The 26,021-nt window shown below is 41.0% G+C and overlaps 1 protein-coding gene across 7 annotated transcripts in view; it reads right to left on the minus strand.

Annotated features, from left to right (window-relative positions):
* LOC109906289 (fibroblast growth factor 12) overlaps positions 1-26,021 on the minus strand; it is a 140,414-nt gene that overhangs the window by 28,400 nt on the left and 85,993 nt on the right. Inside the window, exon 1 of one of the 7 annotated variants that reach the window (XM_031790339.1) lies at positions 208-1,472. The exons of 5 other annotated variants lie outside the window; for them this stretch is intronic. In XM_031790339.1, the coding sequence (XP_031646199.1) occupies positions 208-406 (199 nt within the window). In that variant the 5' untranslated portion in view covers positions 407-1,472. Of the gene's footprint in view, positions 1-207; positions 1,473-26,021 lie in introns of those variants that run through there. One more of the 7 variants, XM_031790334.1, reaches the window with a different exon arrangement.

Genomic DNA, 26,021 nt, shown 5'->3' on the forward strand with positions numbered 1-26,021 from the left:
TTGAACTGAACAACACGTTTCCCCAAAACGTTCTTGTAAATTATTGAACAGACTGAGATATGTTTGCTCCGCTCAGTGGATGTGCAGGGTGTGATCTTGAAGCAATGAGTGACGTTAAACAGTAACAGTACAGCGCCGTTTCCGTTAAATTGAACGTTATATTACGTTTTAATGTACTGAACGCAGCCCTGCTCTGAGGTCACTGACCTGGCTTCCTGCGGACTGGTCTTTTCTTGCCGCTGCAGAACCGAATTTTGTTGAAGACAGTAAATATATGCCTCTCACACAAGGAGCGGGGATCTTTGTTGGGGCTGGTGCGCCGTTTCGAAGTAGCGACCTTTTCGCTGTTTGCCTCTCTTGCTTGACGTTTCTGTCGTATCAGGGAGCTGGCGAGCGCCGCCGCCATCTCCCCGGTAGACTAACCTTAGTGTAGACCACTTGAATCGTCTCCGCATCTACTATGAGCGAGATGTTGTGAAGATACTGCTGAGGGTGCTGATTATGGCTGGTCCAATGCATAAGGTTGCGTAAGTGCGCCATGATGATAAATATGTAGGTAAGGTGCATAAAATGACTGAACTTGCTGAATGCTGAAATCAAACATATTTGCGATCTAAATAACGGTAACAACATCGATATACATATGAAATATTGCAAAGGCAGTCTTTACAAATATGTAGGCTACTATATCTCTAAATAAACACAGTTGTATTTTACATTCAGCACATTGTGCAAATTTCTCCAAGGTACTCCTTTATCTCCAGTCCAGATTATTCCCAGTTATCCTGATAAAATGTCCCGTAAATAGTTTCATTATCCATCGTTTTCACTCCTCGACAATTTCTAGTGCTCGACATTGCACAACTTTCTGAGTTCACTGTTCATGTATGCGGACACACTGTCCGCGGACCGCATGGTCTTTTGGACTACGGGCTCAACACTCGAGCAGCAGGTTTAAAAAAATCATCCAAATTCGAAACCTCAATGTTCTCTGGAAGACGGAGAGTTATAACAAATTGGAGAACAGTCGGAAAATATATGTTGTCATGACAGGTAATGAGCATCCTAAACTGACATCATTCGAACACACTGGTTGAACCAATGTTGTTTCCACGTTATTTCTTTAAAATGACTTTCAACCAACGTGGAATAGTCGTTGAATTGACGTCTGTGCCCAGTGGGAAAAATCGAAGCACAAATCTCACTTGTAGCCTGTGGTAAAAAAGTACCATCAAAGGAACCGGTGAAGTCCACTCTTCATTGCCTGGTTTGCAAAACAGCCTTTCTTTTTCGCTCTATGCTATCCTACGTGATTGTGGTTCGGATGAGGAATTATCGGAGGCTGAGAGAAAGAGAGGGGAAGGAAACCAACGAGAGAGAGATGAAGCGGGCTTTAGCGAGTGTGTGTGTGTGGTTGAGAGAGGGAGGGAGAGAGAAAGAGCAGGAGGGAGGAAAGAGATTTAGAGAGAAGTGGTGCATTGTAAACGAAAGTGATGGTGGGATGCTTGGCAGTAGGTGCGCCAGCAGCAGATAAATTCCGTAATTCAACATCATTTCACCAAAGGCTATGAGAAAGGCAGGTCTCCATTACACAAACCGATCTCGCGCATCAGACATACTTCCTGCGCGCAATATAGCCTATGGACTGGGGGCGAGGTAATGCAAACCTAGTCCCTAGGCTAGTAGCCTGTATCTGTACCTGTAACCTACCACACACATGAACCAGCTGGATACCGGCTGTCCCGAGGCACTGCATCTCTCTACCTTATACTGTAAACCTAATTAAAAAAGAGAGGTTCTAGCTATTTTTTTCCCCCCACCTTTATTTAACCAGGTAGGCTAGTTGAGAACAAGTTATCATTTATAACTGCGACCTGCGACATTGAAAGTCAATATATATAAAAAGTACAATTAAAAAAAGAGTTCTTAACAGGGTGATTTTTTTTAACCCTCCTTCAGACATGAGCTCGTCTTCAGAGCAGATGTTGAGCAGGTTAACCAGCAAAGCAGTGGGATACAAACAACAACACAGAGTTACACATGGAATAAACAAACATACAGTCAATAACACAGTAGATAAGTCTATATACAGTGTGTGTAAATGAGGTAAGATTAGGGTGGTAAAGCAATAAATAGGCCGTAGTGGTGAATTAATTACAATTTATCAATTAAACACTGGAGTGATCGATGTGCAGAAGATTAATGTGCAAGTAGAGATACTGGGGTTCAAAGGAGCAAAAAATAATAATAATAACAATATGGGGATGAGGTAGTTGGATGGGCTATTTACAGATGGGCTACATACAGGTGCAATGATCTGTAAGCTGCTCTGACAGCTGATGCTTAAAGTTAGTGAGGGAGTCTCCAGCTTCAGTGATTTTTGCAATTCGTTCCAGTCATTAGCAGCAGAGAACTGGAAGGAAAGGCAGCCAAAGGAGGAATTGGCTTTGGGGGTGACCAGTGAAATATACCTGCTGGTGCTGCTATGGTGACGAGTGAGCTGAGATATGACGGGGCTTTCATCTATAAGTCTTTACCTAGAAAAGACTTATAGATGACCTGGAGCCAGTGGGTTTGGCGATGAATATGAAGCGAGGGCGAGCCAACGAGAGCATACAGGTCGTTGTGGTGGGTAGTATATGGGGCTTTGGTGACAACGGATGGCACTGTGATAGACTGCATTTTACAGTCTAACCAGACACCTAGGTATTTGTAGTTGTCTACATATTCTAAGTCAGAACCATCCAGAGTAGTGATGCTAGACGGGCGGGCAGGTGCGGGCAGCGATCGGTCGAAGAGCATGCATTTAGTTTTACTAGTATTTAAGAGCAGTTGGAGGCCACGGAAGGAGAGTATGGCATTGAAGCTCATCTGGAGGTTAGTTAACACTGTGTCCAAAGAAGGGCCAGGAGTATACAGAATGGTGTCGTCTGCGTAGAGATGGATCAGAGAATCACCAGTTGCAAGAGTGACATCATTGATGTATACAGAGAAAAGAGTTGGTCTGCGGATTGAACCCTGTGGCACCCCCATAGAGACTTCCAGAGGTGCGGGCAACAGGCCCTCCAATTTGACATACTGAACTCTGTCTGAGAAGTAGTTGGTGAACCAGGCGAGGCAGTCATTTGGGAAACCAAGGCTGTTCAGTCTGCCGATAAGAATGTGGTGAGTAGGCCAGGTCTTTTATCGATGATGGTTGTAATATCGTTTAAGTACCTTTTGGGGGGGGGGGGGGGGCGAGGGCAATAAAGTCATTCGACACGCTTTGATTGATGACCATAGGCACATTGAAACAGATGATATCAGCAAGAAGGTCTAATGGTCTGATCATTCATGAATATCCTATACCACATTGTGCTGAGAAATGGCTTGAGGACACTTCCATAAACAGGGCGATCTCTTGTCATAGCCGATCACATAATATTCCCATCTCTCATTTGTCCAGAATGATAGTGCAGTTGTGGGGTGTTTTGGTGATTCTCATGTTCTTGCAACTGAGACAATTCCATCCAGTGTAGCTTTTTTTAGGTTACAGCAAGTGGCACGAAGGCAAGTGAATCCTCCACCGTGAACAAGTCACACACTCATGCTATTCTAAAATGGATCACCGAGCGGGCCTCTCGCTCTCTCTCTCTCTCTCCAAAACCTTCTGTCGTGTCAAGCGGAAATTATTCACTCAGGATACTCCTCACTGTGCATCTCTCAGGGCCGATGCGGGTTAAAAGTGTCTTGTTCCATTTGGCACAGGGATTTATTTATTTTTTTGGGGGGGGGACTCAGTCAGGGTCTCAACTTACTGTTGATAGTTAGAATAGTATAATACACAAGGTCAATTTCGAAATGTGGATGTGGATCAGCAGTTTTTCACTGACAGTCATTCAATTAGCCCATGTCAGCTAACGTGTTTTATACTTGTAGTAATCATGGTTGAATTACCGAAAGGGGGCCCCCATTGATTTTGTTAGGGACTCTCACCAGATATCATATTAAAGACTGGGGATGGGTGTGGGTACGCAGAGCTGGGAGCCACTACGGTCCTTGGATGTACACAGAGAGCTAATAATAATATGCATGTCAATCTTTGCTGGCTGAAAGTGGAGGAGAGATTAACTTCATCACCACCTGTATTAATGAGAGATGTTGAATGTACCAAGTGGTCTGTTTGAACTACTGGTGCACAGCTCAGACACCCATGGATACCACACAAGACATGCCACCAGAGTCTCTTCACATTCTCCATGTCCAGAACAGACTATGGGAGGCGCACAGTACTACATAGAGTCATGACTACATGAAACTCTATTCCACATCAAGTAACTGATGCAAGCAGTAAAATTTGATTTCAAAACAGATACAAATATACCTTATGGAACAGTGGGGACTGTGAAGCAACACAAACATATGCACACATGCATGCAAATGGACTATACATACATGTACACGTGGTTTTTGTACTGTAGATATGTGGTAGTGGTGGAGAAGTGGCCTGAGGGCACACAGTGTGTTGTGAAATCTGTGAATGTATTGTAATGTTTTAAAACGGCATAAACTGCCTTAATTCTGGCTTGGCAGCAGCTAATGGGTATCCATAACAAATAAAATACAAAATGATGAGTTCATCCCTGGGCTACATCATCACGCATGCCCACTGGGTGTTGTGGCTAAGTTGTGTCATATCATTTTTCTGGTTGAGTCCATTTCGGCTGCAAATGCATTCCAAATGCAATGATGTCCTTTGCTGACTTTGTCACAAGTAAAAGTTGATCAATCAGTAGGCCTAATACCGACGACTGGAGATTTATCGGTCAGCGACTGAATGGGAATTCAAATAGATTTTTTTAATCCATTTTAGAAAAAGGCTGTAATGTAACAAAATGTTGAAAAAGTGAAGGTGTCTGAATACTTTCTGAAGGCACTGAACATACATAAGTACAGTAGGGCAAAAAAGTATTTAGTCAGCCACCATTTGTGCAAGTTCCCCCACTTGAAAAGATGAGGCCTGTAATTTTCATCATAGGTACACTTCAGCTATGACAGACAAAATTAGAAAAAAACAAACAGAAAATCACATTGTAGGATTTTTAATGAATTTATTAGCAAATTATGGTGGAAAATAAGTATTTGGTCACCTACAAACAAGCAAGATTTCTGGCTCTCACAGACCTGTAACTTCTTCTTTAAGAGGCTCCTCTGTCCTCCACTCGTTACCTGTATTAATGGCACCTGTTTGAACTTGTTATCAGTATAAAAGACACCTGTCCACAACCTCAAACAGTCACACTCCAAACTCCACTATGGCCAAGACCAAAGAGCTGTCAAAGGACACCAGAAACAAAATTGTAGACCTGCACCAGGCTGGGAAGACTGAATCTGCAATAGGTTAGCAGCTTGGTTTGAAGAAATCAACTGTGGGAGCAATTATTAGGAAATGGAAGACATACAAGACCACTGATAATCTCCCTCGATCTGGGGATCCACACAAGATCTCACCCCGTGGGATCAAAATGATCATAAGAACAGTGAGCAAAAATCCCAGAACCACATGAGGGGACCTAGTGAATGACCTGCAGAGAGCTGGGACCAAATAACAAAGTCTACCATCAGTAACACACTACGCCACCAGGGACTCAAATCCTGCAGTGCCAGACGTGTCCCCCTGCTTAAGCCAGTACATGTCCAGGCCCATCTGAAGTTTGCTAGAGAGCATTTGGATGATCCAGAAGAAGATTGGGAGAATGTCATATGGTCAGATGAAACCAAAATATAACTTTTTGGTAAAAACTCAACTCGTCGTGTTTGGAGGACAAAGAATGCTGAGTTGCATCCAAAGAACACAATACCTACTGTGAAGCATGGGGGTGGAAACATCATGCTTTGGGGCTGTTTTTCTGCAAAGGGACCAGGACGACTGATCCGTGTAAAGAAAAGAATGAATGGGGCCATGTATCGTGAGATTTTGAGTGAAAACCTCCTTCCATCAGCAAGGGCATTGAAGATGAAATGTGGCTGGGTCTTTCAGCATGACAATGATCCCAAACACACCACCCGGGCAACAAAGGAGTGGCTTCGTAAGAAGCATTTCAAGGTCCTGGAGTGACCTAGCCAGTCTCCAGATCTCAACCCCATAGAAAATCTTTGGAGGGAGTTGAAAGTCTGTGTTGCCCAGCAACAGCCCCAAAACATCACTGCTCTAGAGGAGATCTACATGGAGGAATGGGCCAAAATACCAGCAACAGTGTGTGAAAACCTTGTGAAGACTTACTGAAAACGTTTGACCTCTGCATTGCCAACAAAGGGTATATAACAAAGTATTGAGATCAACTTTTGTTATTGACCAGAATACTTATTTCCACCATAATTTGCAAATAAATTCATTTTTTTTCTCTTTTTGTCTGTCATAGTTGAAGTGTACCTATGATGAAAATTACAGGCCTCTCTCATATTTTTATGTGGGAGAACTTGCACAATTGGTGGCTGACTAAATACTTTTTTGCACATACATTGGGGCGGCAGGTAGCCTAGTGGTTAGAGAGTTGGACTAGTAACCGAGAGGTTGCAAGATCGAATCCCTGAGCTGACAAGGAAAAAAATCTGTCATTCTGCCCCTGTACAAGGAAGTTAACCCACTGTTGCTAGGCTGTCATTGAAAATAAGAATTTGTTCTTAACTGACTTGCCTAGTTAAATAAAGGTTAAAGATAATTGTATATATATACAGTGCCTTTGGAAACTATTCAGACCCCTTCACTTTTTCAACATTTTGTTACATTACAGCCTTATTCTAAAATATATATATTTTGTTATCCTCAGCAATCTACACACAATACCCCATAATGACAAAGTGAAAACAAGTATATTACATTTAAATAAAAAACAGATACCTTATTTACATAAATATTCAGCCCTTTGCAATGAGACTCGAAATTGAGCTCAGGTGCATCCTGTTTCCATTGATCATGCTTGAGGTGTTTCAACAACTTAATTGGAGTCCACCTGTGGTAAATTCAATTGATTTGGACATGATTTGGAAAGGCACACACCTGTCGATATAAGTTCCCACAGTTGACAGTGCATATCAGAGAAAAAAACAAGCCACGAGGATGAAGGAATTGTCCGTAGAGCTCCGAGACAAGATTGTGTTGAGGCACAGATCTGGGGAAGGGTACCACAACACTTCTGCAGCATTGAAGGTCCCCAAGAACACAGTGGCCTCCATCATTCTTAAATGGAAGAAGTTTGGAACCACCAAGATTCTTCCTAAGCCACTCCTCAGTAAAAGACACATGACAGCCAGCTTGGAGTTTGCCAAAAGACACCTAAAGACTCTCACACCATGAGAAACTAGATTATCTGGTCTGATGAAACCAAGACACAGTGGCCTCCATCATTCTTAAATGGAAGATGTTTGGAACCACCAAGACTCTTAGCACAATCTTGGCATTCTCTCAACCAGCTTCATGAGTTAGTCACCTGGAATGCATTTAAATTAACAGGTTTGCCTTGTTAAAAGTTCATTTGTGGAGTTTCTTTCCTTCTTAATGCATTTGAGCCAATCAGTTGTGCTGTGACAAGTTAGGGGTGGTATACAGAAGATAGCCCTAATAACTTTTGAGAAAATGGCCTTTGAACGTTTTGGTACCTACTGGGGAGGTCTTCTTTGTTCCCTTAATTTGGTTTTCGTACAGGATGAACAGTTAGACTGTTGGAAAAGGTCAGACATATCAGTTGCCCAGGCTCCCCCTTTGGATAGATCCCATTGAAAAACCTTACTAGGTATTCTGGCAGTTGGCATATCCAACAGTCTATTCCAAAGTCTCACCATACACACCTTCCATCTCACCTCACAGGGTTCCCAGCCCATGTCCCCAGTTATTGCAAGTATAGGTGCAAGCTTGTGGATACCTAAAAAGTAACATACTGCTCTGTTATGGACATGTTCATTTTTTAGATGCTTTGCACCCCACACTCCTGCTGAATAGTCCAGAACAGGACACACGCATGTCTGATACAGTTTGGAATACATAGCATGACCAATATCATTGAGTGTTTTTGTTTTCCTAAGAGAAGTGTTTTGTTCCCTAAGAGCTCTACTTGCTGATTCGGACAGGGCAAATGTTCCATATAGAAAGGTAATATGTTCATAAAAAAAAAAGACCACATATTTAAAATTGTTACTGAACTCAAGAATGTCTTCAACAAAACACTTCTCTTAATGCATTTTAGAAAAACAGGTACTATCTGTGTTTTTGTCTGGGTCTCCATTTTTTAAACTAACTGACTGTACATAATAACATGTTCTGCAGGTCTTGTTCAGTTTCTGCCATCAAAATAATATCATCAGCATATAAAAGGGTACTTAGCATTTCATCATTACATCTTACTCCAATATGTAACTGTTTAATTTATTTTGCCAAATCATTTATAAACATAGCAAACAGTCGGTGATAAGGCGTGTCTTTGTTTTACACCCGAGGGTGTGGGAAACCAATCGGAACAATTTTCATTAATTCGCACACAAGCAATTGTTACTTTGTAAAGAGACTGGATTGCGTGATACAATTTCCCAATAACTCCTGTCTTTAACAAACTATAGGCTAAAATATCCCTATTTACAAAATCAAAAGTTTCTGGAAATCAATGAAACATGCAAAAGTAGGCTTCTCTTCGTGTAATCTATTTCTGACTATTATACAGACCGAGAAGATATTATCTATACAGGCTCTGTGTGATACACAGTGATGGGACAGAATGGATAGAGGGCATGTAAACCATTAGACTGCATGGAGCTTGGTTTGGCTGCCAACCTCATTCTCTATCATTCTCCTGATTTCCACTCAACCCCCCCAGCTCTGATCACCTCAGAGCTGAGAGTAGAGGACCCATGTGACTCACAGAGAGGATGCCATGATTAGTTTTCTCACTGACCTGCTTCAGCGAATCAGCAACGGTAGGCCTACAGTTGGCTGCTTATACTGTGGTCGTGAGTGGCTCAGTTGATTGAGTGTGGTGCTTGCAAAGCCAGAGGTTGTGGGTTTGATTCCCGCTGGGGCCACCCAAACGCATGACTGAAAGACAATGTGGATAAATTGCATATGTTGTTATACTATAAGTACCTTAACACTGGAGTTAAAACTATGAGTTTGAGGAATCAATGGGTATTTTATCTGGTACATAAAATAATTTTTCAAAATTGGTAATTACCTGGTACCAAATGGTGAAAACGAATTAATATTATACCACAGCATTGTTGAATACTTGTATCTGATTGGTTAGAAAGGCATTCAAGAATGGACATTAAAACCAGCTATTAGAAAACATTGTACCATTAAACGTTTTCAACCGTTAATCAGTCTAAATTACTCTGGGACCCTTGAGGAATATGAGAAGGTCATCTGTATATTTGTAGTATTATTTCTAAGAGTGAACAGGTAGAACATTTATTGAATGACTCTGATCTTGATTTTTTTCTGTTTCCCTGCAAAATGGCTGAAGAAATCTTCTCCTATTTCTGCCTTTAATGTCCCTGGATATTCCATAAATATATTCAGGCTGAATGTCTTCCTCTTCCCTCATATGTCTCACTATTATTGGATTATATCGACCACCGATATCTGATATCTCGTTTTATGACCATCTAAATGCCATGCTTAAAGAATGTGATCATAAGGAGATCATCTTCATGGGAGATTTCAATATAAACTGGGAAAACAAAACTTACAGGAAAACTCTAAGAGATCACAGACAATTTTAACCTGACTCAAATAATACAAGGACCAACCAGATTAACACAGACATCCCAGACTCAAATTGATCTGGTGTTTACTAACAGACCTGATCGAATAAATAACTAAGCTATAACTAACTAAGCTATACGTCAAATTGACTGGTCTGATCTGTTAAGCAATGAAGACCCAGAGTCTGGATTCAGAACATTTCTGTCAGCTATTGACAAAGTGGATACCTCTTTTACCGGGAAATTTCTACGAAAGCCAAGAAGGAAAACCTCTCTATCATGGCTCAACGAGGACCTCTGGAGGCAGATGAGAGAATGGGATCTTTTCTTGAAAAAAGCACTGAAGTCTGGTCAGAATGATGACAGATGTCTATTTACATCACTGAGAAATAAGATGGTAAGGCATATAAAAAAAAAGCAAAATCAGAGTTCTTCTTCAGAATGACGCAAAAGGAAAAGGCAAAGGGATTTGGAAAATCTTAAACTAACAGGGAGAGGAGCTGAAAAGTTTTAAAAAACCATCCCGATTTAAAGGTTAATGGGATTCTAATTCAATACTCCAATTTCATATTCACCACCTTTAACACTTTTTTTGTTGGCTCTGTAAGGGAACTGGCTCAAAGATTTTCAAACAAGACCACAGTTCTCACTCCCACAGATAATAATAAACCAATGTTCAGAATTCCTGAAATCTCAGCATTGGACAGTATTATTAGCTTCTTCAGGAGCTCTAGAACAAACTATGTACTTGGTCTAGACACTGAATTCCTGAAGAGACACAAATATTCTATGATTGCCCCAATTGTACATCTAGTTAATCTGTCCATCAAATATGGGTTCTTCTCCAATGCTTGGAAAACTGCTGCAGTGATACCGGTTTTAAAATCTGGTGACCCAACACTGGTGGAAAATGACTGACCTATAAGCAATCTTCCAGTGCTTTCAAAAGTAGCTGAAAGATGGGTGGCTGATCACCTCAATCAGGGCAACTCCATACATCAAATGCAATTTGGATTCAGAACTAACCATTCTCCTGAAACAGCCAAATGCTATTTTCTGGAGTGCATTAAATCTGAACTGGACGTACAGTTAAAGTCGGAAGTTTAAATACACCTTAGCCAAATGCATTTAAACTCAGTTTTTCACAATTCCTGACATTTAATCCTCGTAAAAATTCCCTGTCTTAGGTCAGTTAGGATCACCACTTTATTTTAAGAATGTGAAATGTCAGAATTATAGTAGAGAGTGATTTATTTCAGCTTTTATTTCTTTCATCACATTCCCAGTGGGTTAGAAGTTTACATACACTCAATTGGTATTTGGTAGCAATGCCTTTAAATTGTTTAACTTGGGTCAAATGTTTCGGGTAGCCTTCCACAAGCTTCCCACAATAAGTTGGGTGGCCCATTCCTCTTGACAGAGCTGGTGTAACTGAGTCAGGTTTGTAGGCCTCCTTGCTCGCATACGCTTTTTCAGTTCTGCCCACAAATTGTCTATAGGATTGAGGTCAGGGCTTTGTAATGGCCACTTCAATACCTTGACTTGGTTTTCCTTAAAGCTATTTTGCCACAACTTTGGAAGTATGCTTGGGGTCATTGTCCATTTGGAAGACCCATTTGTGACCAAGCTTTAACTTCCTGACTGATGTCTTGAGATGTTGCTTCAATATATCCACATAATTTTCCATCCTCATGAGGCCATCTATTTTGTGAAGCACACCAGTCCACCCTGCAGCAAAGCAACCCCACAACATGATGCTGCCACCCCTGTGGTTCACGGTTGGGATGGTGTTCTTCAGCTTGCAAGCCTCCCCCTTTTCCCTCCAAACATAACAATGGTCATTATGGCCAAACAGTTCTATTTTTGTTTCATCAGACCAGAGGATATTTCTCCAAAAAGTATGATCTTTGTCCCCATGTGCAGTTGCAAACCGTAGTATAGCTTTTTATGGTGGTTTTGGAGCAGTGGCTTCTTCCTTGCTGAGCGCCCTTTCAGGTTATGTCAATATAGGACTCGTTTTTACTGTGGATATAGATACTTTTGTTCCTGTTTCCTCCAGCAACTTCACAAGGTCCTTTGCTGTTGGTCTGGGATTGATTTGCACTTTTCACACCAAAGTTTGTTCATCTCTCAGGGACAGAACGCGTCTCCTTACTGAGCAGTATGACTGCTGTGTGGTCCCATGGTGTTTATACTTGCATACTATAGTTTGCACAGGCGAATGTGGTACGTTCAGGTGTTTGGAAATTGCTCCCAAGGATGAACCAGACTTGTCTGATTTCTTTTGATTTTTCCCATGATGTCAAGCAAAGAGGCACTGAGTTTGAAGATAGGCCTTGAAATTCATCCACAGGTACACCTCCAATTGACTCAAATTATGTCAAATTAGCCCATCAGAAGCTTCTAAAGCCATGACATCATTTTCTGGAATTTTACAAGCTGTTTAAAGGCAGTCAACTCAGTGTATATACATGTTTGACCCAATGGAATTGTGATACAGTGAGTTAAGTGAAATAATCTCTCTGTAAACAATTGTTGGAAAAATTACTTGTGTCATGCACAAAGTAGATGTACTAACCGACTTGCCAAAACTACAGTTTGTTAACAAGACATTTGTGGAGTGGTTGAAAAACGAGTTTTAATGATGTAAATTTCATGTATGTAAACTTCGAAGTCGGCGAAGTCTTTCTGGATCTTAAATTGAGTTCCTTAGTTAGGTGGTTAACTGATTTTTGTCCTCTGACGTCCTTGGGTAGGCAGAGGGAGTCTGGAAGGGCATCAAGGAATCTTTGGGTTGTCTGAGAATTTATAGACTTTTGATGCTCCTTGGTTGGGGTCTGAGCAGATTATTTGTTGCGATTGCAAACGTAATAAAATGGTGGTCCGATTGTCCAGGATTATGTGACTTTAATTAAATGTGTAGATACACTGGATAAACATAACAGCAATTTTGCCACAATTCACCCTCTCAGCCAGCCGGCTCCACTAGGGCCCTCTCAGCCAGCCGGCTCCACTAGGGCCCTCTCAGCCAGCTGGCTAAACTGGGGCCCTTTCAGCAAGCTGGCTCTTCTAGGGCCCTCTCAGTCGGCCGGCCGGCTCCTCTAGCCAATAGTGGAGCAGAGAGGACATAGCGGAGCAGAGGGGCCATAGCGGGCAGAGGGGCCATAGCGTAGCAGAGGGGCCGTAGCATAGCAGAGGGGCCGTATCGGAGCAGAGGGGCCGTATCGGAGCAGAGGGGCCGTATCGGAGCAGAGGGGCCGTATCGGAGCAGAGGGGCCATAGCGGAGCAGAGGGGCCGTATCGGAGCAGAGGGGCCGTAACGTAGCAGAGGGGCAGTATCGGAGCAGAGGGGCCATAGCGGAGCAGAGGAGCCGTATCGGAGCAGAGGGGCCGTATCGGAGCAGAGGGGCCATAGCGGAGCAGAGGAGCCGTATCGGAGCAGAGGGGCCGTATCGGAGCAGAGGGGCCATAGCGGAGCAGAGGGGCCATAGCGGAGCAGAGGGGCCATAGCGGAGCGGTTAATAACAATCACTCAAAAGGTGCAGAGTTAAGAGCCAAACGAAATAGAGTTTGGTCTCAGCCAAAGGACTATGGAACTAAGAGGCTGCAGTTGGTTTGCGGTGTGGTCTTGTTGAGAAATGTCACACCATTTCTCAGTGCTCATTGTCACAACACTGTTCTCAAAAGCACCACAACCATTTGTCTTGCTCGTCTCTCACAGCTTAGTTCAGTCTACTGCTCTATAACAGGATATGGAGAAACAGCATTTGGCTGTAAGTCCCGTGAGTCAGTCATGTAGACAAAGGTGGAGTGTTCTAGCAGAGGGAGCAAGTCTCATTAGTACATCATATGATTTAGTTAAATACATAGATACACTGGATATGAACTGAATCCCCAAAAAACATCATTGTTCTTCCTCTGTCAGCCATGGTTACCTGCAAGAAAACACGTGCCGTCATCATTGCTTTGCACAAAAAGGACTTCACAGGCAAGGATATTGCTGCCAGTAAGATTGCACCTAAATCAACCATTTATCAGATCATCAAGAACTTCAAGGAGAGCGGTTCAATTGTTGTGAAGAAGGCTTCAGGGCGCCCAAGAAAGTTCAGCAAGCGCCAGGAACGCCTCCTAAAGTTGATTCAGCTACAGGATTGGGGCACCACCTGTACAGAGCTTGCTCAGGAATGGCAGCAGGCAGGTGTGAGTGCATCTGCACGAACAGTGAGGCGAAGACTTTTGGAGGATGGCCTGGTGTCAAGAAGGGCAGCAAAGAAGCCACTTCTCTCCAGGAAAAACATCAGGGACTAACTGATATTCTGCAAAAGGTACAGGGATAGGACTGCTGAGGACTGGGGTAAAGTAATTTTCTCTGATGAATCCCCTTTCTGATTGTTTGGGGCATCCGGAAAAAAGCTTGTCTGGAGAAGACAAGGTGAGCGCTACCATCAGTGCTGTGTCATGCCAACAGTAAAGCATCCTGAGACCATTCATGTGTGGGGTTGCTTCTCAGCCAAGGGAATGGGCTCACTCACAATTTTGCCTAAGAACACAGCCATGAATAAAGAATGGTACCAACACATCCTCTGAGAGCAACTTCTACCAACCATCCAGGAACAGTTTGGTGACGAACAATGCCTTTTCCAGCATGATGGAGCACTTTGCCATAAGGCAAAAGTGATAACTAAGTGGCTCGAGGAACAAAACATTGATATTTTGGGTCCATTGCCAGGAAAATCCCCAGACCTTAAAACTTCTTATGGCTGCAGGGGCAGTATTGAGTAGCTTGGATGAAAGGTGCCCAAAAGTGCCCAGAGTAAACGGCCTGCTCCTCAGTCCCAGTTGCTAATTTATGCATATTATTATGAGTATTGAATAGAAACACTCTGAAGTTTCTAAAACGGTTTGAATGATGTCTGTGAGTATAACATAACTCATATGGCAGGCAAAAACCTGAGAAGAAATCTAAACAGGAAGTGGGAAGTCTGAGGTTGGTCAATTTTCATCCCAGCCCCTATTGAATACACAGTGGGATATGGATCAAGTTGCACTTACTAGGGCTTCCACTAGATGTCAACCATCTTTAGAAACTTGAATGAGGCTTCTACTGTGATGTGGAGCTGAATGGGAGCTGAATGAGTCAGGTGTCTGGCAGAGAGCCAGGTCCTGGTCACGCACATTTCACATGATAGCGACCTGCATTCCATTGCTTCTCTACAGACATAGGAATTCTCCGGTTGGAACGTTATTGAAGATTTATGATAAAAACATCCTAAAGATTGATTCTATACTTAGTTTGAAATGTTTCTAAGACCTGTAATATAACTTTTTGACGTTTTTGTCAGACGTTATGCTGGACATAAATAATGGACATTATCGAACAAATCAAGCATTTATTGTGGAACTAGGATTCCTGGGAGTGCATTCTGATGACGATCATCAAAGGTAAGGGAATATTTATAATGTTATTTCTGATTTCTGTTGACTCCAACATGGCGGATAATTGTATTTGTTTTCTGAGCAGTGTTCTCAGATTATTGCATGGTTTGCTTTTTCTGGAAAGTTTTTTAAAAATCTGACACAGCGGTTGCATTAAGGAGAGGTATATCTGTAATTCCATGTGTATATAAAACATCTACATTTTCATCTACATTTATGATGAGTATTTCTGTTGAATTGATGTGGCTATGCAAAATCACTGGATGTTTTTGGAACTAGTGAACGTAACGGGCCAATGTAAACTCAGATTTTTTTATATAAATATGAACTTTATCAAACAAAACATACATGTATTGTGTAACATGAAGTCCTATAAGTGTCATCTGATGAAGATCATCAAAGGTTAGTGATTCATTTTATCTCTATTTGTGCTTTTTGTGACTCCTCTCTTTCTGTGAGTTGGTGGTGACCTAACATAATCGTTTGTGGTGTTTTTTCTGTAAAGCCTATTTGAAATCGGACACTGTGTTGGGATTAACAACTAGATTACCTTTAAAACGGGATAAGATACATGTATGTTTGAGGAATTTTACTTTTTTTTTAAATTGGCGCCCTGCACTTTCACTGGCTGTTGTCATATCGATCCCGTTAACGGGATTGCAGCCATAAGAAGTTATTAAAAAGGCCTTTGATACTGTGAATCATGAGGTCCTCCTATCTAAACTATCCTCCCTTAACCCTCCTGCTGTGTTCCGGCCAAATTCTCACTGAAAAATGTAGTTCATTTAAAATGATTGTCATAAGGCCATGACATTGTCCAAACAGGGCATCTGAACACACAAAATACATTTGGATGATTTCATAACATTTTGGGTGTTTTATTTAACTTTTGTATACCTGTGGTGTTCCCTTCTTGCCTTCCATGGCAACCCCCACGGGAACCTTTCCCCCAATAGAATCGTTCCCCCTATGGGAACCACACCTGTCGGCATTCTCACAAACAATTGCAACATTGTTTCAATAATATATAGAACTTTTCTTGCAGCTCTGGTATATAAAGCTTTTTTGAGGCGTTGCTCACAATTCATTCTGTGGAAGCACAATAACCAAACGATATACTGTATGTGAGACTCTAGATCATATATTTGATCATGACACTGGTGAGGAGGAGAGAGTCCTTTTTAAACTGGCCTTCTAGGCAGAGTTCCTCAGTCCACTGTCTGTGTTCTTTTGCCCATCTTAATCTTTTCCTTTCATTGGACAGTCTGAGATATGGCTTTTTCTTTGCAACTCTGCCTAGAAGGGCAGCATCCCGGAGTCGCCTCTTCACTGTTGGCATCTGTTTCTCAAACTAGAAACTCTAATGTAATGTACATTGCTCAGTTGTGCACCAGGGCCTCCCACTCCTCTTTCTATTCTGGTTAGAGACAGTTTACGCTGTTCTGTGAAGGGAGGAGTACACAGCGTTGTACGAGATCTTCAGTTTCTTGGCAATTTCTCGCATGGTATAGCCTTCATTTCTCAGAACAGGTATAGACTCATGAGTTTCAGAAGAAAGTCATTTATTTCTGGACCTTTTGAGCCTGTATAATCGAACCCAAAAATGCTGATGCTCCAGATACTCAACTAGTCTAAAGAAGGCCAGTTTTATTGCTTCTTTAATCAGACCAACAGTTTTCAGCTGTGCTAACATAATTGCAAAAGGGTTTTCTAATGATCAATTAGCCTTTTAAAATGATAAACTTGGATTAACTAACACAACGTGCCATTAGAACACAGGAGTGATGGTTGCTGATAATAGGCCTCTGTACGCCTATGTAGATATTCCATTTAAAAAATCAGCCGTTTTCAGCTACAATAGTCATTTACAACAGTAACAATGTCTTCACTGTATTTCTGATCAATTTGATGTTATTTTAAAGGACGAAAAATGTGCTTTACTTTAAAAAACAAGGACATTTCTAAGTGACCCTAAACTTTTGAACGGTAGTGTATGTATGCTATGCTCTTCTCACATCTGAGATATTGCCTCACATGCTGGTCATAAGTAGGAGCTACGATTCTGAAACCAATTGAATCACTCAAACAAACACTTAAGATTTTTGATAACAAACCAAACAGTTCCCACCATTGTCACATAGTTCACAAATATAATTTATTCAGTCTGGATAGCTTCAAGCAGTATGTAGATGCAAGCCTCAGCTTTAAGATCTTGCATGGTCTTGCCACTCCACCCCTCTGCCAGCATATCCCGAGTAGCGCAGTGGTCTAAGACACTGCATCTCAGTGCAAGAGGTGTCACTGCAGTACCTGGTTTAAATCCAGGCTGCATCACATCTGGCCGTGATTGGGAGTCCCATAGGGCGGTGTACGATTGGCCCAGGATCGTCTGGGTTTGGCCGGGGTTGGCCGTCATTGTAAATAAGAATGTTTTATTAACTGACTTGCCTAGTTAAATAAAGGTTAAATAAAAAATGTTATATCCTGCTCAAGGAAAGCACCTCCAGAATAACAAGGGCAGTAACTAGAGGGGATTGCCTTGTCCCTTTTCGACACAGTAAATTCGGTCAATCGGCCTTCTCTGTGAGAGCTACAATATACTGGAATGCAATGCCCGTGGACTTGAGAAGCTGCACTGATTAATGTACTTTTAAATTTAAATTGAAAACATGGCTCAAATCTATCCAAATCTGTACACATGAGTTGTCTGTGGTTCCTCATATGTAAGACGACAGTTGATGATAGTGTTGTTGTTGTTAGAATGATATATTATTGGATGTAATTTATTTGTATGTTGTATTGTTTTATTGAGTATGTGTATTGTGACTGTGAAATTGCCCTTACCTGCCCTGGGACTACAGGTGCAAATTATCTTTTGGCTAACCACGGCACATTTACATGAATTTTGCATTATTGTAATATTGATGTTAATTAATGTGCATTGTCCCCTATAAATAAATAAACGTCCTATATTGGGACAGTTGGAAAAGATATCGGGATAGTTGGAAAAGACATCTGGACACGTTGCAATCATGATAGAAAAAATGGAAAACATGTTATTTATACCGGTAAATGTGTGCTTTAGTATTGTTTGCTTTGGCAACTGTGGCACAAGTGGGATCGACACCTCCATTCTGTACATTACATTAGAAAAATGAACTCCGCTGTGTCGTCCATTATTTCCAAGGTAATGTAAAGAACGGAGGCAATTATTTCTTACATAATTGCTCTTACTATTGTGTTATGACCATTTTACTATGTCATTTGGAAATAAATTCCTGAAAAAAAATGTGTAGCATAAAAAAAGTGCTACCAACATGTCATAATTAGAAAATGCTGCAGAAATAAAACTCAATTAAAATGTTCTATGAAAGTTTGCTTGATGAAATTCCAGGCAAAAACCTTCAAAACCAATTGATCCAATCTATAAAGTGACATGTATGACCTATCCTCCCGCAAGTCAGCACCTACCACTCAATCACAACTCTTTTTCAGTCTTAGACACCCATTCCTTGGCCAATAAGGAGGTTCATCCACCTGTTTCAAGCCACTAGTGGACCCTAACACAGAATATACAGTAACTGTTCCCTCCTTTTATTGACTTACACATGGCTTTAAAGGGATAGTGCGACATTTTGTAAATGTACCTATTTTTCTACTCATGAACTCATGGATACCATTTGTATGTCTCTGCATGCAGTTTGAAGGACATTTAAGGTAGTATCAGGAGCCATTGCTAACTAGCGCAATGACTGGAAGTCTACAGGAACAGCTAACATTTTATGTTTCTGCATGCTAGCTGCTCCTGTAGACTTTTAGTCGCTAGTTAGCAATGGCCCCAGAAACTACCTTCAAGTTCCTTCAAACTGTGTTTTAGCATACTTAAATTAGAACTTCAACTCCATTGCTGATTCAACAGTTCGGAGAACACTATATGTGTGTGTGTGTGTGTGTGTGTGTGTGTGTGTGTGTGTGTGTGTGTGTGTGTGTGTGTGTGTGTGTGTGTGTGTGTGTGTGTGTGTGTGTGTTGCATGGTGTGCCTTCACAATCACCACGCTGTCATTTCCGTGACCTCTGTTGGTGCACTTTCCCTATCGATTGGGAAAACACAACACCAGGGCTGCAGCTGAGTGTCAATGGACAGGCGGATCGATCCACTTGCTGCCTGCCGTGGGGGTGACGTTTTTGCTGTCCTCAAGGAGAGTTTTATGTTATGATGTTATTTTTCTCCTCAAGGATTTTTAGATTAAATGTTCTAGTCTAAATGATCCACTGTCTCCTCTATTCTTGACCCTGAGTTGGCTCTAGAAATTGTAGCCTCCGTATTTATTCCTCTGGCAGATAAACATGCCCCTTTTAAACAATCCAGAGTTAAAGATATGGAGGGTTAACTCTTCGGAGCTATCTGAGCTCATTCAGACCAGGTCTTGGACAAAGCAAGGATAACTGACTGTAGTGGATTGGCATTCCTTCAGACTGAGAAACATATGTACTATTTTGATTAAGAAAGCTAAATCAATGTCACGACTCCTCCTTGTTTTATGACGCTCAGTTTCGTTGTATATACTATTTTGCTCGGTGCTGAATAAAGCGCTATTCAGAACTTTCTGCCTCCTGCACCTGACTCCGCACCCACTACGCCTAAGATTGTTACAATCAAGCTACTTTTTAAGCTCCATCTCTGACTCTGCTGCTGATCCGTCTAAATTTTGTAAAATAAGTTAATGCACTAAAGCGTACAAATTCCTATTCTTCCTTGCTTAAGCAAGTTCTGTCTGACCCTGGCATCATTACGTGAGAAGAATGTGATAAGTGATACTTTTAACCGGCATTTTATCATCTCGGCAGTTTTTTTATTTGAGATTAACGTGGTGTGTTTTACCCTGGTTGACTGCTCTTCCCAGCCTCTAGCTGACTCTGTGGTTAACCTGTCTTCTTTTAACCTCTCTAGGATCGTTCGGGACGCTAGCGTCCCACCTCGCCAACGGCCAGTGAAATTGCAGGGTGCCAAATTCAAAATAAAACAGAAATCTCATAATTAAAATTCCTCAACCATACAAGTATTTTACACCATTTTAAAGATACAGTTCTCGTTAATCCAACCACAGTGTCCGATTTCAAAAAGGCTTTTCGGCGAAAGCAGAACATGTTAGGTCAGCAACTATTCACAGAAAGCTTTCAGCCATTTTCCAACCAAAGAGAGGTGTCACAAAAAGCAGAAATATAGATAAAATTAATCACTAACCTTTGACGATCTTCATCAGATCACACTCCCAGGACTCAATGTTACACAATACATGTATGTTTTGTTCGATCAAGTTCATATTTATATCCAAAAACCTCAGTTTATATTGGCGCCATGTTCAGAAATGCCTCCAAAACATCCAGAGAAATTGCAGAGAGCCACATCAAATAACAGAAATACTCATCATAAACTTTGATGAAAGATACATGTTTTACATAGAATTAAAGATAAACTTGTTCTTAATGCAACCGCTGTGTCAGATTTCAAAAAAGCTTTACGGCATCAGCACAATATTCAATAATCTGAGAACAGCGTTCAGCCACAAAAGCAAGCCATACAGTTACCCGCCAAATTGTGGAGTCAACAAAAGACATAAATATCATTATAAATCTTCACTTACCTTTGCTGATCTTCATCAGGAATGCACTCCCAGGACTCCCACTTCCACAAGAAATGTTTGTTTTGTTCGATTACGTCCATATTTATGTCCAAATACCTCTGTTTTGTTCACGCGTTTAGTTCACTATTCCAAAGGCACAATGCGCGAGTGCAAAATCCAGACGAAAAGTCAAAAGAGTTCCATTACAGTTTGTAGAAACATGTCAAACGATGTTTACAATCAATCCTTAGGGTCTTTTTACAATACATCTTCAATAATATTCCAACCGGACAATAGCGTATTCATTACAGAGGAAAAAGAAGGCACGGCGTGACTGCGCAGTAAATAACTGATTGGCCACAGCCTAGTCCACTTGTTGAAACAGCTCTTATTCGACCCCCTTCCACAATAGAATCCTCAAACAACTTTCTAAAGACTGTTGACATCTGCTCGAAGCCTTGGGAAGTGCAGTCTGGCCCCATAGACACAGCATATTGGATAGGCATTCACTTAAATGAAACTACAAACCTCAGATTTCCCATTTCCTGGTTGGATTTGTCTCAGGTTTTCGCCTGCCATATGAGTTCTGTTATACTCAGGCATCATTCAAACAGTTTTAGAAACTTCAGAGTGTTTTCTATCCAATACTACTAATAATATGCATATATTAGCATCTGGGACAGAGTAGCAGGCAGTTTACTCTGGGCACCTTATTCATCCAAGCTACTCAATACTGCCCCAATGTCACCAAGAAGTTAATGAATCTTTGTTTTCATTTTCAACAATCTACTACCTGTGATGTACTAGATGCCTTGCTTAAGATTGGGGCTTATATGCGTGATCCAATTTTGCTTCAGCTCTCTGCCCGCCCCCCTGTTTGCGGAATTATTAACCTGATGATTATATCTGGTACAATCCCCAAGGTTTGGAAGGTGACCTAAATAACTATCACCCTACTTTAAAACTTTCTTACCTGGCTAAAATGTTCAAATCTCAGCCAAGATCTTTCTTAGCTATGAAATGTATTCTAAAATAAAATGTTATTTGTCACATGTGCTGAATACAACAGGTGTAGACTTTACCATGAAATGCTTACTGACAAGCCCTTCACCAACAATGCAGATCAAGAAATAGAGTTTAGAAAATATTTACTAAATAAACTAATGGAAAATATAAAAAGTAACACAAAATTACATAACAATAACGAACATCAGTCGAGTTTTAGATTAGGTCAAAGTACTATCATACGATAACATACGCACTATACACACACATACAGTGCCTTGCGAAAGTATTCGGCCCCCTTGAACTTTGCGACCTTTTGCCACATTTCAGGCTTCAAACATAAAGATATAAAACTGTATTTTTTTGTGAAGAATCAACAACAAGTGGGACACAATCATGAAGTGGAACGACATTTATTGGATATTGTAATTTTTTTTAACTAATCAAAAACTGAAAATTGGGCGTGCAAAATATTCAGCCCCTTTACTTTCAGTGCAGCAAACTCTCTCCAAAAGTTCAGTGAGGATCTCTGAATGATCCAATGTTGACCTAAATGACTAATGATGATAAATACAATCCACCTGTGTGTAATCAAGTCTCCGTATAAATGCACCTGCACTGTGATAGTCTCAGAGGTCCGTTAAAAGCGCAGAGAGCATCATGAAGAACAAGGAACACACCAGGCAGGTCCGAGATACTGTTGTGAAGAAGTTTAAAGCCGGATTTGGATACAAAAAAAAATCCCAATCTTTAAACATCCCAAGGAGCACTGTGCAAGCGATAATATTGAAATGGAAAGAGTATCAGACCACTGCAAATCTAACAAGACCTGGCCGTCCCTCTAAACTTTCAGCTCATACAAGGAGAAGACTGATCAGAGATGCAGCCAAGAGGCCCATGATCACTCTGGATGAACTGCAGAGATCTACAGCTGAGGTGGGAGACTCTGTCCATAGGACAACAATCAGTCGTATATTGCACAAATCTGGCCTTTATGGAAGAGTGGCAAGAAGAAAGCCATTTCTTAAAGATATCCATAAAAAGTGTCATTTAAAGTTTGCCACAAGCCACCTGGGAGACACACCAAACATGTGGAAGAAGGTGCTCTGGTCAGATGAAACCAAAATTGAACTTTTTGGCAACAATGCAAAACGTTATGTTTGGCGTAAAAGCAACACAGCTCATCACCCTGAACACACCATCCCCACTGTCAAACATGGTGGTGGCAGCATCATGGTTTGGGCCTGCTTTTCTTCAGCAGGGACAGGGAAGATGGTTAAAATTGATGGGAAGATGGATGGAGCCAAATACAGGACCATTCTGGAAGAAAACCTGATGGAGTCTGCAAAAGACCTGAGACTGGGACGGAGATTTGTCTTCCAACAAGACAATGATCCAAAACATAAAGCAAAATCTACAATGGAATGGTTCAAAAATAAACATATCCAGGTGTTAGAATGGCCAAGTCAAAGTCCAGACCTGAATCCAATCGAGAATCTGTGGAAAGAACTGAAAACTGCTGTTCACAAATGCTCTCCATCCATTTGCAAGGAGGAATGGGAAAAAAAATCAGTCTCTCGATGTGCAAAACTGATAGAGACATACCCCAAGCGACTTACAGCTGTAATCGCAGCAAAAGGTGGCGCTACAAAGTATTAACTTAAGGGGGCTGAATAATTTTGCACGCCCAATTTTTCAGTTTTTGATTTGTTAAAAAAGTTTGAAATATCCAATTATTGTCGTTCCACTTCATGATTGTGTCCCACTTGTTGTTGATTCTTCACAAAAAAATACAGTTTTCTATCTTTATGTTTGAAGCCTGAAATGTGGCAAAAGGTCGCAAAGTTCAAGGGGGCCGAATACTTTCGCAAGGCACTGTACATATGGAGTTTGTATTGTAGATATGTGGTAGTAGAGTAGTGGCCTGAGGGCACACACTTAATGTGTCATGAAAAGTGTTATGACATGTAATGCCATGTAATATTTTAAACTACCTTAATGTTGCTGGACCCCAGGGAGAGTAGCTACTGGCAGGGATCCTTAATCCTTAATTGTATATATTAATCATTAATAAATACTAATATCTAGGCATCTGTAATTTAAAAAACATTGATTAGTTAGTTAAGAAGCTGACAATAGAAATGTGCTCCATCTATACAAATAGGTTGTGCCTCTCGCTAAATAGTAGAAAGCACATTCAGTCGACGTTCCTACCGATGCAAAACTATGATGACATCATTTATATGAATGCAGCTACCACTTCATTAAAGCAGTTAGATGCGGATCTCTACCAGAAAGTTGGTTGGCCCTCTGATGTCACGTACATTGCCATGTTTTCATAAGGCACAAAAATTCCCACTGTTCCTAGCATCATTACTAACCTTTAGTTACCACACCTGGTTTCTGGAAATTCCTTCGGTCTCTACTAAGTCAGGTAAATCAGCTTTTAGTTTTTTTTGCACCTTATTTGTGGATCGATCTTAAAAATGTTCTTAAATGTGAAGTTTTGGTGCCTCTAGGGCAATTCATAAAATTGATTTCAGGACCTTATTACTGATGAATGTGGTTGTTTTTTATGAGTGTGTTGTTTTCTTTCTGCTTGCATTTTGTATTTGTATTTTGATGTGTGTATTTCTGCAATATCTGTAAAAACAGACTTTGGTCTCAGTATGACTCCATGATAAAATACAAGTTAAATAAAAAATGTCAGATGACTAAAATTCATACTACTCTTTAAAAATATATATATATTCTAAAACTCACTCATTTTATGTTGCATGCATCCAACTCGTTCTTGCCAGTGTGAGTGAATAGGACAACTTTCCTACAACTTCCTCTCTGTGTGCATCTGGCTGAGTCAAACTACAGCACACAGTAGAGGCAGGAGGAAATTATGATGATGATAATGACGTACATGGTCTTATCCCGCGGGAGATAAGGAGGGAGGCAATGAGTGCAGTGTGTTTTTAAAGTGTTACTAGGTACATGAAAAACCTCTTGCCCGCCGGCCTGCAAGCTATCGACATTAAACATTCAAGTCAACGTGAATGTCAGCAAGTGTCTTGTTCTTCCTATTTTCATAATGCTGAGAACACTCTGGGGACGCTCTGGCCCAGAGTCAACACTCCCCAGTCCCCTGAATCTATTATAGTGCAGTTCTCTCTGCTCGAAAAGCATCTGCACAGCAAATAATATTTGAAATGATCTCAAATACTTTATCTGGGCTTGATTGACGGTATAGTCCGTCATTGTAAATAAGAATTTGTTCTTAACTGGCTTGCCTAGTTAAATAAAGGTTACGTTTAAAAATATATATATATATATATTTTTTTTGCATTCCTGACACAATGGAACCAAGGAATGCAAACTTCTGCCCATCTGGCACTAAAGCAAACGCTAAACGTATTTGAAAGATTTCAAATAGTATTTGAACCCAGGTCTGTTGCACAGGTGTATATTAAGTGTCTGTGGATAGATACAGTGCCTTGCGAAAGTATTCGGCCCCCTTGAACTTTGCGACCTTTTGCCACATTTCAGGCTTCAAACATAAAGATATAAAACTGTATTTTTTGTGAAGAATCAACAACAAGTGGGACACAATCATGAAGTGGAACGACATTTATTGGATATTTCAAACTTTTTTAACAAATCAAAAACTGAAAAATTGGGCGTGCAAAATTATTCAGCCCCTTTACTTTCAGTGCAGCAAACTCTCTCCAGAAGTTCAGTGAGGATCTCTGAATGATCCAATGTTGACCTAAATGACTAATGATGATAAATACAATCCACCTGTGTGTAATCAAGTCTCTGTATAAATGCACCTGCACTGTGATAGTCTCAGAGGTCCGTTAAAAGCGCAGAGAGCATCATGAAGAACAAGGAACACACCAGGCAGATCCGAGATACTGTTGTGAAGAAGTTTAAAGCCGGATTTGGATACAAAAAGATTTCCCAAGCTTTAAACATCCCAAGGAGCACTGTGCAAGCGATAATATTGAAATGGAAGGAGTATCAGACCACTGCAAATCTACCAAGACCTGGCCGTCCCTCTAAACTTTCAGCTCATACAAGGAGAAGACTGATCAGAGATGCAGCCAAGAGGCCCATGATCACTCTGGATGAACTGCAGAGATCTACAGCTGAGGTGGGAGACTCTGTCCATAGGACAACAATCAGTCGTATATTGCACAAATCTGGCCTTTATGGAAGAGTGGCAAGAAGAAA

This window comes from Oncorhynchus kisutch, linkage group LG15 (genome assembly GCF_002021735.2).
Source record: "Oncorhynchus kisutch isolate 150728-3 linkage group LG15, Okis_V2, whole genome shotgun sequence".
NCBI classification, from domain to species: Eukaryota; Metazoa; Chordata; class Actinopteri; order Salmoniformes; family Salmonidae; genus Oncorhynchus; species Oncorhynchus kisutch.